This window comes from Harpegnathos saltator, unplaced genomic scaffold, assembly GCF_003227715.2.
Source record: "Harpegnathos saltator strain DR-91 unplaced genomic scaffold, Hsal_v8.6 scaffold126, whole genome shotgun sequence".
NCBI lineage: Eukaryota > Metazoa > Arthropoda > Insecta > Hymenoptera > Formicidae > Harpegnathos > Harpegnathos saltator.
Window position 1 is genome coordinate 524,692 of NW_020229902.1, and position 12,717 is coordinate 537,408.

General features: G+C 33.7%; 3 protein-coding genes across 5 annotated transcripts; 1 reads left to right on the forward strand and 2 right to left on the reverse strand.

The window, feature by feature from the left end:
• Window positions 1–966: 966 nt before the first annotated feature.
• ppl (glycine cleavage system H protein, mitochondrial) lies at window positions 967–3,571 on the reverse strand. The gene is made up of 3 exons (XM_011148413.3): window positions 3,117–3,571; window positions 2,370–2,513; window positions 967–1,743 (listed from the first exon to the last, which is right to left on the reverse strand). The coding sequence occupies exons 1-3, from the start codon at window positions 3,268–3,270 to the stop codon at window positions 1,511–1,513; spliced, it is 531 nt and encodes a 176-aa protein (XP_011146715.1). The 5' UTR covers window positions 3,271–3,571; the 3' UTR covers window positions 967–1,510.
• Window positions 3,572–4,019: 448 nt separating this feature from the next.
• csul (protein arginine N-methyltransferase 5) lies at window positions 4,020–7,974 on the reverse strand. The gene is made up of 12 exons (XM_011148414.3): window positions 7,849–7,974; window positions 7,355–7,479; window positions 7,124–7,242; window positions 6,828–7,051; window positions 6,575–6,754; window positions 6,267–6,476; window positions 5,957–6,165; window positions 5,776–5,898; window positions 5,518–5,693; window positions 5,232–5,435; window positions 4,965–5,146; window positions 4,020–4,890 (listed from the first exon to the last, which is right to left on the reverse strand). Exons 2-12 carry the CDS (start codon window positions 7,441–7,443, stop codon window positions 4,738–4,740), a joined length of 1,869 nt encoding a protein of 622 aa, XP_011146716.1. The 5' UTR covers window positions 7,444–7,479; window positions 7,849–7,974; the 3' UTR covers window positions 4,020–4,737.
• A 698-nt stretch (window positions 7,975–8,672) lies between these two features.
• On the forward strand, window positions 8,673–12,444 carry Pen (karyopherin subunit alpha). Of its 3 annotated transcripts, none has more exons than XM_011148416.3 (8): window positions 8,673–8,759; window positions 9,226–9,385; window positions 9,608–9,918; window positions 10,008–10,263; window positions 10,402–10,540; window positions 10,660–11,018; window positions 11,130–11,459; window positions 11,631–12,444. In XM_011148416.3, the coding sequence occupies exons 2-8, from the start codon at window positions 9,320–9,322 to the stop codon at window positions 11,721–11,723; spliced, it is 1,554 nt and encodes a 517-aa protein (XP_011146718.1). In that variant the 5' UTR covers window positions 8,673–8,759; window positions 9,226–9,319; the 3' UTR covers window positions 11,724–12,444. The 3 variants fall into 3 exon arrangements, with proteins under 3 accessions (XP_011146718.1, XP_025162769.1, XP_011146719.1); XM_025306984.1 differs by having other exon boundaries at window positions 8,689–8,759; window positions 9,333–9,385; XM_011148417.3 differs by lacking the exon at window positions 8,673–8,759 and adding an exon at window positions 8,872–8,887.
• Window positions 12,445–12,717: the final 273 nt, after the last annotated feature.

Consider the following 12,717-nt stretch of genomic DNA (forward strand, 5'->3'; position numbering starts at 1 on the left):
AAATATGTACAGTTACCAATTATGATTGGCAATGATCTTATTTAATATCGGTGTGATTCTTCGATCCGATAAATCGTTGGAATAAAGTTTTAAAGGGAAAAAGATATAAACTATTATTATGCGTTGTTAACACTGCCATTAGCAGTTGGCAATTGTAAATTATGTAGAAAAAAAAATTAATTGACTGTAAATATATCTTTATTATATTAACAGATAACTGTTCCTTTCTAGGGTTAATGCTATTTTTTTATATTATATATTGTACTGGTTGAACCTCACACGATACGATAGTGTTTCCCTTATTCGAATTCGATATTAAAGATCGTTACCAGATTGTGAGAAACTGATTGTGAGAGATAAAATTTTCAAAGGAAAAGTTGAAAAACTGTAGGACATAGGATCCACTAAGTATGCCATGTTGCGAGATTTAAAGATAGTATTTTATGATTAATTCAGCCACTCGTTATAGAACGTTATACAACTATTACAAAATTTCAATGCCTTCGTGCACACGGAACAAGGAAATTGTCATAAATCGTAACCCGAATGCTGTTATTCGTGTATCAAACAACTTGTATATTTGTTTTTGCTTTGTATAAATACGAAACGACGAACATTGCACAGTGACTAATAAAGATATCGCAATCATCTATCAATCATTTTTTTTCATACGAGAAACATCTTCATGCATTAAGTAAGACTTTTACGTTACAATGTAAATTACATTATAACGTATATCATACATGTGATACCTCAGTGTAAATCATATATTAATTTAAATGACTCATTAGCAATATATATAACACTATACATGAACACTAACACAGTATAAGGCCACATATGTTGCACTCTGAAGAATATAAAATGTTAACGCTTCGTGTATTAACTTTTTATTACTTAACAATTAATATGTGTGTGTGTGTGTGTGTGTGTGTGTGTGTGTGTATATAAATAAATATATATATATATATATATACACAATATATATGTTATTCAATTTCTATTGGGCTAAATGTTCAATGTGTAAATTCAGCTGTATAATCTACTCGCGACGATCAAGATATAAGACATTAATGTTAATCTCGTAACATTATATCCTCTTCATGCAACATGGATACATTTATAATGAATGTATAATGGCACATGTAGCGTGGACTTTGTATAAACTGTGATGTGTTGGTGTACAAGTTGTAAACATAGAAAGTATATTCGTTTAGGGGTATACTCTCCTCTGGGTCCATGATCTGGGTCGAGAATTGCTTGAGCAGTTATTTATTTTATCTATAGTCCTGATTAAATTATGTCAATACAAGAAACCACTGCAACAAACTGCCTTTGAGAGTCTTTTCTCATTATGTTTAAAAATTAACTACTCTACCGCACAATCGTCATCATTTTCTAACATTGAAGACATGGCTGTAATCACGAGTATTATTTCTAAAGTGCAATCCCTGATGTGTAATTGTTAATTCAGTTCAAACATACATCAGTAGATGAGTGAGATTGGAGTTTAATGTGCGTCTGTTTCTTTTAGGAACGTATTGTAACTCTCTTCGTTCATTAGACTCTTGACTTCGTCTTTTTCGCTTAATTCTACCTTAAACAACCAACCGTCCTTGTAACAAGATGTATTAATTAAGGAGGGTTTACTTTCAACCGATTCATTCTTCTCTATAACTTTTCCACTGACCGGGCTTATCAATTCCGAAGCCGCCTTCACCGATTCCAGCGCCCCGCATTCCTCTAAAAAAAAATCAATTCAATTCAATAGTGAGTAAAATATACAAGAATATGGAATACATGGAATGAGGTATGCAATTCATGATGAAACCAAGAAGAGGAGTGATTGAATAAGTGTGTAAGAGTAAGCCAAAAATGTATGTACAAATTATATTTTATTCTTTCGAATTCTTTCGAAGAAACTATCGATTTAACGTCACGTCATTCGGAAGAAGTGTTTTAGTTTTAATTTTAATTTAATTTACTTTAATGCAGCTTTACAGCTACAGTTATCTACTCCGTCGAATTTAACAAAGTTTCATCACGCAAAAGTGTTTATAATTCAGAAATTAAAGATCACTGTCGAGATTTAACAGTCTTTGCATTGACTTTTGTTAAAAGGCAATTAATAACAAACTTAAAGAGTACAATATTCAAGTTATCGAAATTTACTCACAGGATACTTCGGAAAAAGAAAGAAACAGAAATACATTGTGTATATTATTTAATTATATTGTTACACACACTCACACACATACACACACAGAATAGCTCGAACATGTTCTGATATATCATATAGCTTTTATTTCTCTCTCTCTCTCTCTCTCTCTCGAAGTCTGGGCGTTAGTTAAAAACATCGTATCAATTACCTCCTTTCTTAATCGTGGATCCTACGTCGGGAAGTTGCACGTAAACCACGTCTCCGAGTGCCTCTTGCGCGTAATCCGATATACCGACCGTGCCTACTTTGCCATCCACTGTTACCCATTCGTGCTTATCAGTGTACCATCGCTCTGAAAAATCACATCTTATCACGTTTATCTCGCATCTGCGATTCAATAATAATCTCGTCCGTTCTCAAGCACCGTCAATTCCGTCTTGTCTAAATCCGAATCAATTTCTATTTGTTCCAAGCGCGAATACATTTACGAAATGAAATTTTGTAAATGAAATCACATTCTTTTCATACAGATCCCTTTTATCGTATGCATAACACCTTTGTTACAATTACTTTTATCGCATATATTACACACAAAACTAAATTATCGAAGAATATAAATACTTTACGAGATATCTCATCACATACTTTATCCGACTGTGCCCCACACTTTATCCATTTCGTTCGGACATATTTTAGCATAAAATTTAAAAAATGTCGCTAAGAGCATCCATCTCTCGATGCCCTTATTTTTGTACGTTTTTTTTTTCTTTTTTTTTACGCAGCAGACAGTGACGGGAATGCAATAATAGAATAATGAATTTATGCGATTTAAAACATACTGTATGGCAAAATTAATTTATCATTGTACGGCGGATTTATGTTCTCATATCGTAAATCCGTCCGTTTTCAGGCTGCAAATTCGAATCAACATTTGGTTCACTAATATTCCACTTACCAGTTCTCAAATATCGAGTTGTGGTTATGGAGCGTATTGCGGTGAGAAGCGGTGTTCTCGCTGGAATCGTGCCGATTAAATCGGTTCTACCATGCGAGACAAGTGTCTTTGCCGCGCACCTGCTAATTCGTATGACCAATCTTGCCATCCTCATCTCTTCGTGCCGTGACCGTGCGGAAAATTGTCGATGACCCTAACCCTCCTTTCAACAGTAAGCGTGATCTGAATACCGTCGAGTGACAAGAGGAAACTTTGACGACCCGGCCCGACCGCTACTGTCGTCATCGGTCACTCTCTTATCTCGTTTCAAAAATAATCGAGCTAGTTTTACATCTCGACCATCGACCGATACCATTAACATCAGCGATTGTTTGAAAATTATTCGTCGTGTCTAATTGTCAAAAACGACGTCTAAAGAACGTATGAACAACATTGTTGACAAAGTAAAACACCTCGAAAACAATTGATTCGCTCATCTATATTTATGTTCTTGTCTGTCAGTTGTTTTTGAGTCATTGAGTTAATCGGTTAAATAATCGGTTTTATTTATGATCATCCAATATATATGGTATAAACAATTAACGATTTTGTTTCGAGAACCAATGATACCCAACTGTGTAATACTTGATAGAATTATCACACCAAGTGTGGGAATGTTTTATTTTATAATTGCTTACACATATACATACACACTGTTGCTGCGATAGGATAGCATATTAAAGGAATAGAAAAGTATTTACACAAAAGATGAGAACTACAGATACGTTAGATTGAATAAAGTAAAAATTCATTATGATAATTTTAAATGTACTTAAATGTACTTTTACATGTACTTCATGTACATATACTTGTAAGAACTCCATTACATGGGCAGTATTTGGTGTAATGTTACAGTATATCAAATTTATGTAATGTTATTCAAACGATATATTTAATCGCATGAGTTTAAGAAGATATAGTAACGCACATTTTACATATATGGATATATCGTAAACATGTTATCAAAATTTGATATCCAGTGACCTCAGAGATCATCGTCATACATATGGCGTATTATGTGATACTGTGTGTGTATACGTTATCATAATACTTATTAATATAATCTATCGTCTTATGTGTCGGCGTTGTAGGTGTATAAAAAAGCTTCACTAGAAGATAAATATCTATCTTATCTTTCTAAGCATCAATTACCTTTCATCTTCCTGTTTTCTTTTCTTTTTTTCTAATAATGTCAATGATTATTATTTATACAGATGAGTATATGTTAGAAACAACTATCTGTCTTTGTAAGTACATCTATTGATAAAACTAAATTCAAGTTGCATTAAGTTTACGTCAAATATATATATATATATATATATATATATCAATCTTCCATATTTCCTTAAGAATGAGATACGTCATTTTCCCTGCAGCTAATACATTAATGGCACTAGGCAACTTTACAAATTACAAATGAAAATACAAAAATATTATTTCGGATGATGTAACGTTATCTAGATATTTGTTGCAAACCACGTCTGCAAAAGTTCGACTATAATCCCAACATAAGCTGTTCATCCATCACATATTATTGACTTTCTTGAATAAACAAACAGTATATATTGATAAAATCATAACACTACAATCCAATAGTGTAAGAACGTCCACCTGGATTATGAATCGAGATTGGAATGGGCTTACTGATGCACCATTCGTACCATACTTTCTTGGAGCTACATCTGCGCCAGAAGTGAACCACTAATTCATCACTTGCCTTCAAATGCACCGGCTCCTGCATGATTAAATGATAGTTTGCTGTTATCGTCGCCTCTTACAAGGTAGACACGATGTTACATTTTAGCATACCTTGAGTGGGAAGAAGATTGGGAACCAACTAAACATCTCCGGACTATATGTACTAGGTTCTATACTCAATGTAATATTTTTGTATAGAACTGTCATAAAGTATCCTGAAAATCCATGTAACACGCAATCTTGTTCCACGTGAAAAGCTCTTGTTTCATATCTCGAGTTATCAATAACACTAGCTGAAATAATTAGAAATACAAACGAAATTAAAACATTTAGAAATATAAACGATCACTTGCTATGTTGAAATTTATATATACAGACCTCTGTTTGGGTGTACAAATGTAAAAAGTGGTTGTGGGCTGGCTATATCGTACTTATTTTGAAAATGCACCACATAAGGAGTCTCGAAACTGGACAATGGATGTTTATCCTTGTCTCGGAGCTGCCTTACTTCGTTATACAACTTAGAGGACTGTATAGGAGCGATGTACGAAGTGTATGATTGCGGTATACTAATCCCGTCATCTAATATATGAATGAAAAAGGGGGGAATTTTTAAATCACCTGTTATAAATGAAATTTAAGCGATGCAGTGTGCAATGCAAACCTTGTAAAAACTTTCGAACATTGTCCAAGCATTCGGGTGACAACTCGTTATCGCCAAAAGATCCGAGTAGCTCGGAAACAATAATATCGGCCTTTTCAGGAGCATCCCATTCTCTCATATCACATGATACCACTGTGACTTTGTCTTGCCACAAGTCTCTCTCGAGAGCCTGCAAACTGTAGATATAGACAATAAAACACAATGTAAGTTAATTCATTTTATCGCACGAAGTCTTTGTGTATCTTGAAAAGTTCTTACGTTAATATAGCATTAGGATTCTTCTCCACGGCGTATATCTTCACCTCTTGACAGGCCATATTTCCAGCATTCAGAGATGCAGTTACAAGTGGTCCTCTCCCAGCACCAAGCACCATGATTACCCTAAATATTTGACATTACTTTTTTTATGCTATGATGTTGTGATATTGATTTAACTTACACTTTTCTCTCTTCCACCTTAGCTTTGGGCATAATCTCTTGAATGGCTTCGTATATAGCGTTCTGATATTCTCGATATTTCACAGGATCTTTTTCGAATATCTCGTAAGTTTGCGACTCAAGATTATCCATTAGAGGTTGCAATGGACACTGCAAGTAATCTTCATACCCACGAGCAAATCTTTCCACTGCTCCATTAGTTTGGCATCCCTAAAGAAATGAAAACATCATTTCCTACATCTATCACTAAGTTGTAACAAAGTATATTTTATCTTCCAGATAGCTTTGTGTAATCTCTCCTGCAGCCTTACCTTCCACAAATAGTCAAGATAGTTGTGATAATAGCTAATACTTTTGTAACGCGATGCACCCTTTAATATAAATTGTACTTCTAATGTGGCAAATTTTTTTACTAATGTTTGATGTGCTTTACTTAACACCGGATATCCTTTCTTATTAGTTAAAAATATCGTTGTTGGTAAAATCAAACACTTTACTGGTTCTCCGAGCCACCTATCAATCTTTAAATTCAAAGAAAAATTTATTAATAGACGGCATTTATATATATATATATATATATATTTTCTTTTTAATTCGTAAGTTCTATTTATCAAAGTACCTCCTCTGATTCAGGCACATCATGACTAACAATTAATGCAACTCCTAATTTTCTATTGTAGTCACATATTATCCTAAATGCATTCCACCATTCCCATGGATTTTCTACCACTGGACAGTCCTCTTTTCTATAAGAATAGGCTTGCCTAATTGGATTTTCCATAGGTACTTGTATCCAAATCTATAACAGTCGACAGAATATCTTAATAATTTCAATTAGACTTTATTTGTAATTTAGAGGTAAAAAAATTTACCTGGAAAATGCAATTACTTGTCAATTTGTCGCAAATAATTCTTGCGAAATTCATATTTTTATTTATACCACTCATCAATTTAAATGTTACACCTGACAGGCCAAAATGCATAGCTAGGGATAATTCTTGATTCAAGGCTTCTTCACTATTTTTTCTAACAATTGGATTGGTAGAGTCCACATTAATATACGATGAGAATTTACCAATTATTAAATTATTCCAATCTGGGAAAATATATATTGTGCGTATATTAAAAGAAAATATGGTTTATTAAAAATGTTTATCATAACACTTACCTGAACTATTTAAAATTAAATCAGGTCTAGTAAAAGGTCCTGGACGATTCTTGGCAGGACCCGAAATAAATTCCCTCTTAAACAAAGGATGTACCAAGGGAACGCAGATAAAATCATATCTGAAAGAGTAAGAAAAAAATCTAGTTGTGCCACATACTTTGTGAAATAAATTGCGAAGGTTGAATGTTGGTTTGATGGTTTAACACAAAATATATAACGTTAAAGACTTACTTTGAGGAACTTGCGGTGAATAGACAATCATTTAAATTTGCAGCACAACAGAAATCCAATCCACAAGAAATCTGCTTTTGACTTGTCATTTCAATGTATTTATGTCAAGTATATACTTTTCTTTTCTGAAATATTTATAGTTAATGCATATAATTCACACAATTGTATTTGGATATCATATGAAATAATAAAATTAGAATATAGGCATCACATGGAAAAAATAAGTAAACACATGTACAATTTACATCGTCTAAACATAATGACATAAAATTCATCTGTAACCTATTACTACAGCCATTAACACCAACATAACACAATGTTCTGTATTCTTACTTCTTATATACGAATGTTGATAATATTAACAATAAATAAAAAAATACAACTTGGAGCACAATCAGAGGTTATAGTGTTCAGGATCTGTAAAGACTATGTGGAGACATCTAATCCGGAACTAAAAATCTTTTAATTTTTATAAAGATAATGGAAAAAGTTACCTTCTGTTTATGATATTCGTAATCAACAAGATCGTCCACGGTGTTTTAGAGTTTTTGGAAAAATTATTAAAATCAAACTTTTGTGAATGTTTGACATGAAGTTAGCCACAAGTCTATAGCTGCGTTCAGAAGATACAACTATTGTTCAACTGCTCGGTATCTATGATTGGTGTATATTTTTAGATCTACCAATAACATCCATCTCTCAAAAATCGATCACTCAACCGTTATGTTTTCTGAACGCAACCAGTATTACAAATTACAATCGCTTATTAGGCACTCGATAAGTTCTTGGATTTGATATATATACTCCTAAATTTGATCAAAATCTAAAAGTACAAACCAATTGGATTCAACAGCTCATTGAACGCTTAGACGCAGCTGTAAGTACTACAGTGTCTGTAATTTCTTTCCATTTTTCGTTTTAGAGAAATTATATTTGGCAAATTAGCTTTTTCAGTTTATCTCTCGTATAAGTAAGAAACGTGTTAAATAGTCGAATTTTGCAATATATATGCTAAAAATTCTACAGGTTTATAACATGTAAAAATATGAACCGATAGAGACATCTTTACTTCATTTTGTGACTAACTTCATGTCAAGCGTTTGTTCGAAAAAATTCGCCCAATTTTTATTACAACGTTTCTGCCAGAAAATCACTCTTTAGTACATTTTAAGTATAATAAATTCTCTTGTATTCTGAATATCACGTGTAAAAAAATGGCTTTCTCTCTCTACGTATTTTTGTCTTGTAAAACAAGAAATCCCTTCTTATTGCTTCTGTCTTCCGCAAGAGGTCTCCGTAGTTTTCTCTGCCGACCCGTAACGGCAATAGCAACAGGTCTCAATTGAATCATTTGACAAAGAAGATCGAGTCGCAAGGGCATTTGAGGGAGACGTGTTGCGTTCAGGTTTGGTCAATTTGTACACCGTGTTATACTGGTTTATCTAGTAACAATACGTTTTAATCTGAATTGTTTCGACTATATACTGCAATTTAAATCAGTAATTTCTGTAGGAGATCGTACAGGAAGTAAAGGTTCAGTTGCATTTAAATCGCTATTCATTCATGCAAAGATCCCCCATTTATGCGTCTTTAACCGTTATGAGAGATGAATTTGAAATTATTTTTGATGGCTCTAACGTTTCCTAATCTTCCTAAGTACGGATTATTCTTCAAATTTGTAGAGATGACATTACCAGGCATTTAGTATTGGTAATAGTGTGAACACAGTTATGAAAAAGGATAAAAAAAAGCATGCATACGACGGAAGACGTCATTGTGTCTCTTGATATAGTTAACTCTTCATATGTTATTTATATATGCACTTTGTTATATGTATATTATTGTAATGATTGTAATTTGAATTTTTGTAGATTTAAGCTGTAGACAGATTAGAATCTACATAAGTTGGAACAATTAAAGAATATTGATTTATATATATATATATTTAATAACAAAGATTCAATCATGCCTTCTGAAGAAGATCCGAGCAATGGACGTATGGCAAATTTTAAATTCACCAACAGACTTGATGTGAGTATAAATAAGACTGTCGTTCAACCTATGTTGAACATAAATATATGGTTATATGGTATATAATTGATAAAGATAAATTAGTGTTTGGTATAAGAACCACTTCATCTCTTAATTAATGTGTTTGTAATGTTTACTATGTATATTGTGTAATGTAGAAACTCAATCTATGTATAAGTGTTGGGTATGAAATATGTTCAATAAGATTAATGTATTATATAGGAAGCACGAAGAAGAAGAAACATAGTATCTATAGAGCTACGTAAAGCCAAAAAAGATGAACAATTGTCAAAGCGACGTAATCTCAACACAGAAGAGGAAGTGTTGAATCTATCGTGCGAATCTATTTCACCCAATTTCTCATCCATAGATGATATTGTAGCTGGAATGAATTCACCCGACGAAACGGTACAATTGCAAGCAACACAAACTTGCAGGAAATTGCTGAGTCGGGAGAAGCATCCTCCGATAGAAACTATGATAAATTGTGGCATAGTGCCACGTTGTGTCGAACTTTTAGATTGTAACCACAAGTAAGCAACTTTCACCATTGATGTTAATCGCAGTCTTTTGTTCATATATTTGTGAATAAGAGAGTAGCATATTTAATTCTCCTGTTTAGTGTCGCTTTACAGTTTGAAGCAGCATGGGCATTGACCAATGTAGCTTCTGGTACAACCGAACAAACGCAGGTCGTTATCAAGTATGGTGCTGTGCCACGTTTAGTGATGCTGCTGAAGTCTCCATCGCCCAGTGTTGCTGAGCAAGCGGTATGGGCTCTAGGAAATATAGCCGGGGATGGGCCCAGTACACGTGATCTTATTCTCGGACACGACGCTATGCCGCTGCTGCTCGATTTAATTAAACCAGATACCTCCGTACGTAATATACTGTGTAATTCATCGTCGACACTTTGTACCGACATGTTTTCTTTTTTTTTTTCTTTTTTATCCAAGTAAACGTCATATACCGATATATAGATATACTGATACTTCTAACGATAAGATAATACGCAGGTGTCATTTATGCGCAATATCGTTTGGACATTGTCAAATTTATGTCGAAACAAGAATCCACCTCCGCCATTTGAGATAGTCCAAACTGCTCTTCCAGCATTGAATCGTTTGCTTACCAGCACGGATAAAGATATACTTGGTGAGATATTATAGCATGTTCCTTTTTTCTTTTTAGTATGTTACATCTTGTAATATATATTTTCAATCAACTGTCCGTATCCGAACGGAATATTAATATCGATGTTTTACATTGTTTAGCCGATGCTTGCTGGGCGCTCTCTTATCTTACCGATGGATCAAACGACAAGATACAAGTTGTATTAGATAGTGGCATTGTATCCAAGCTCGTGGAACTGCTTTCATCTCAAGAAGGGACTGTTCTTACTCCGGCTTTACGTACGGTCGGAAATATAGTAACCGGTGATGATGCTCAGACCGATTCAATAATCATAGCGGGAGGTTTAACGCATCTTGGTAACTTGTTGTGTCATCCACGTAAGAATATTGTGAAAGAGGCCGCTTGGGCGATCAGTAATATTACAGCTGGCAATACGGAACAAATTCAGCATGTGATAAGTGCTGGAATATTGACACCGTTGGTTCAAGTACTTAAATCGGTGAGTGTACACTTTACGTACACACGAACCAACCAGCTGTGTGCAGGATATGCCTTAACAAATGCCATTGGAAGAGAGGATATTATTTTGTATTTGCGATATTATTTACAGGGAGACTTTAAGGCACAAAAGGAGGCTGCATGGGCCGTAACCAACTTGACGTCAGGTGGATCCATTCAACAATTAGCTGATCTCGTACAAGCAGGTGTATTGCCGCCTCTTTGTGACTTATTGGTTACGAAAGATTGGGATACCATTATCGTTATCCTAGACGGTCTGAATAATATCTTGCATGCTGCCGAGAAATTGGGACAAGTCGAACAAATCGCCATCATAGTAGAAGAAGCCGGAGGGTTAGATAAATTGGAAGCTCTTCAACATCATGAGAACGAGCGGATTTACCAAAAGTCTATGACTATGATCGACACATTTTTCTCCGGGGTTTGTGCAATTGTATTATATAGATTATAAGCCGAAAAAATGAACGTGCATAAGAATTTATATTCGTCGTTCGCGATATCCTGATTTTTATATATGTATGTATCAACATATAAACTCAACGAAAGCTTCACTTCCTCTTTGAATAAAGAGATGAAAATAATCGTTTTTCAGGATGGTGAACAGGAGGAACTTGCTCCTGCGGCGAATGATGGACAGTTAGAATTTAAAGCATCGGAAGACACGTCGACAAACTTCAAGTTTTAGAGGCATACATCATGCATCAGGAAAGAAAGATATATATCGTAAGTGAAAGACTGTAAATACGTACGAGACTTGATTATTTGAACGATGTCATATTGTGTAATCATATATAGAGATGAGATTATGATTTACTGGGTGAAAGTAACCAATCCATTCAGCAAAAACTTAAAGTTAAATATAAGTTTTTATCATTGTATCGTTTTGCAAATGCCACTGTCATTTGGCCAATTAATTAGATATTTTTTTTACTAATTCTTTGATTTTTTATTATCTTTCGAAACTCTTTACATATGACAGTCATAATCTTTAAACATGTATGCAAAATCGCACTGTTATTCATAAATTCAATTTCTGAGTTTTTGGTACTTTAGTATATTTTTTTTTAGAGTAATAATAGCATTTTGCACTAAGGATAATTGAACCTTAGCCTTTTCTGTAGCTTAATCGAAAAAATAAACATTATAGCTTAATTCGTTTTACATTCCCCTTTATACACGAGGTCATGTTATATAAATATTTCTCTCTCTCTCTCTCTCTCTCTCTCTCTCTCTCTCTCTCTCTCTTTCTCTCGAATTCTCTTTAAATTCGATATGTTTACACAATTATTTGATCATATTTTATCCATTGATATATAAATTGTTTCATATATGAAGAAGGGATATTGATTACGATATGTTTCGATAACATCTGCAGAAATGAATGAACAGCTATCTATTATCCGTTATGTCGTCCATCATATATATATATATTATCTGTAAAAAGAGGAATTCAGAATTTACGTTTTCCTATGTATTTTTTTATAATAAAATGTCAATGAGTGCATAAGTAAATTCGATTATTTCATTCTGTTACATTTCTCCATGAAAAGTCTCATTGTTGAGGAGATTGATGTAGCTTCAAGGCTCAATGATTGTTGCAGTTTCTTGCCCCTCCGTGTACATTTTGCATCAAAGCAATGAACATAAAAAATGGTTTTGTGGATTAAATGACTCGAAAT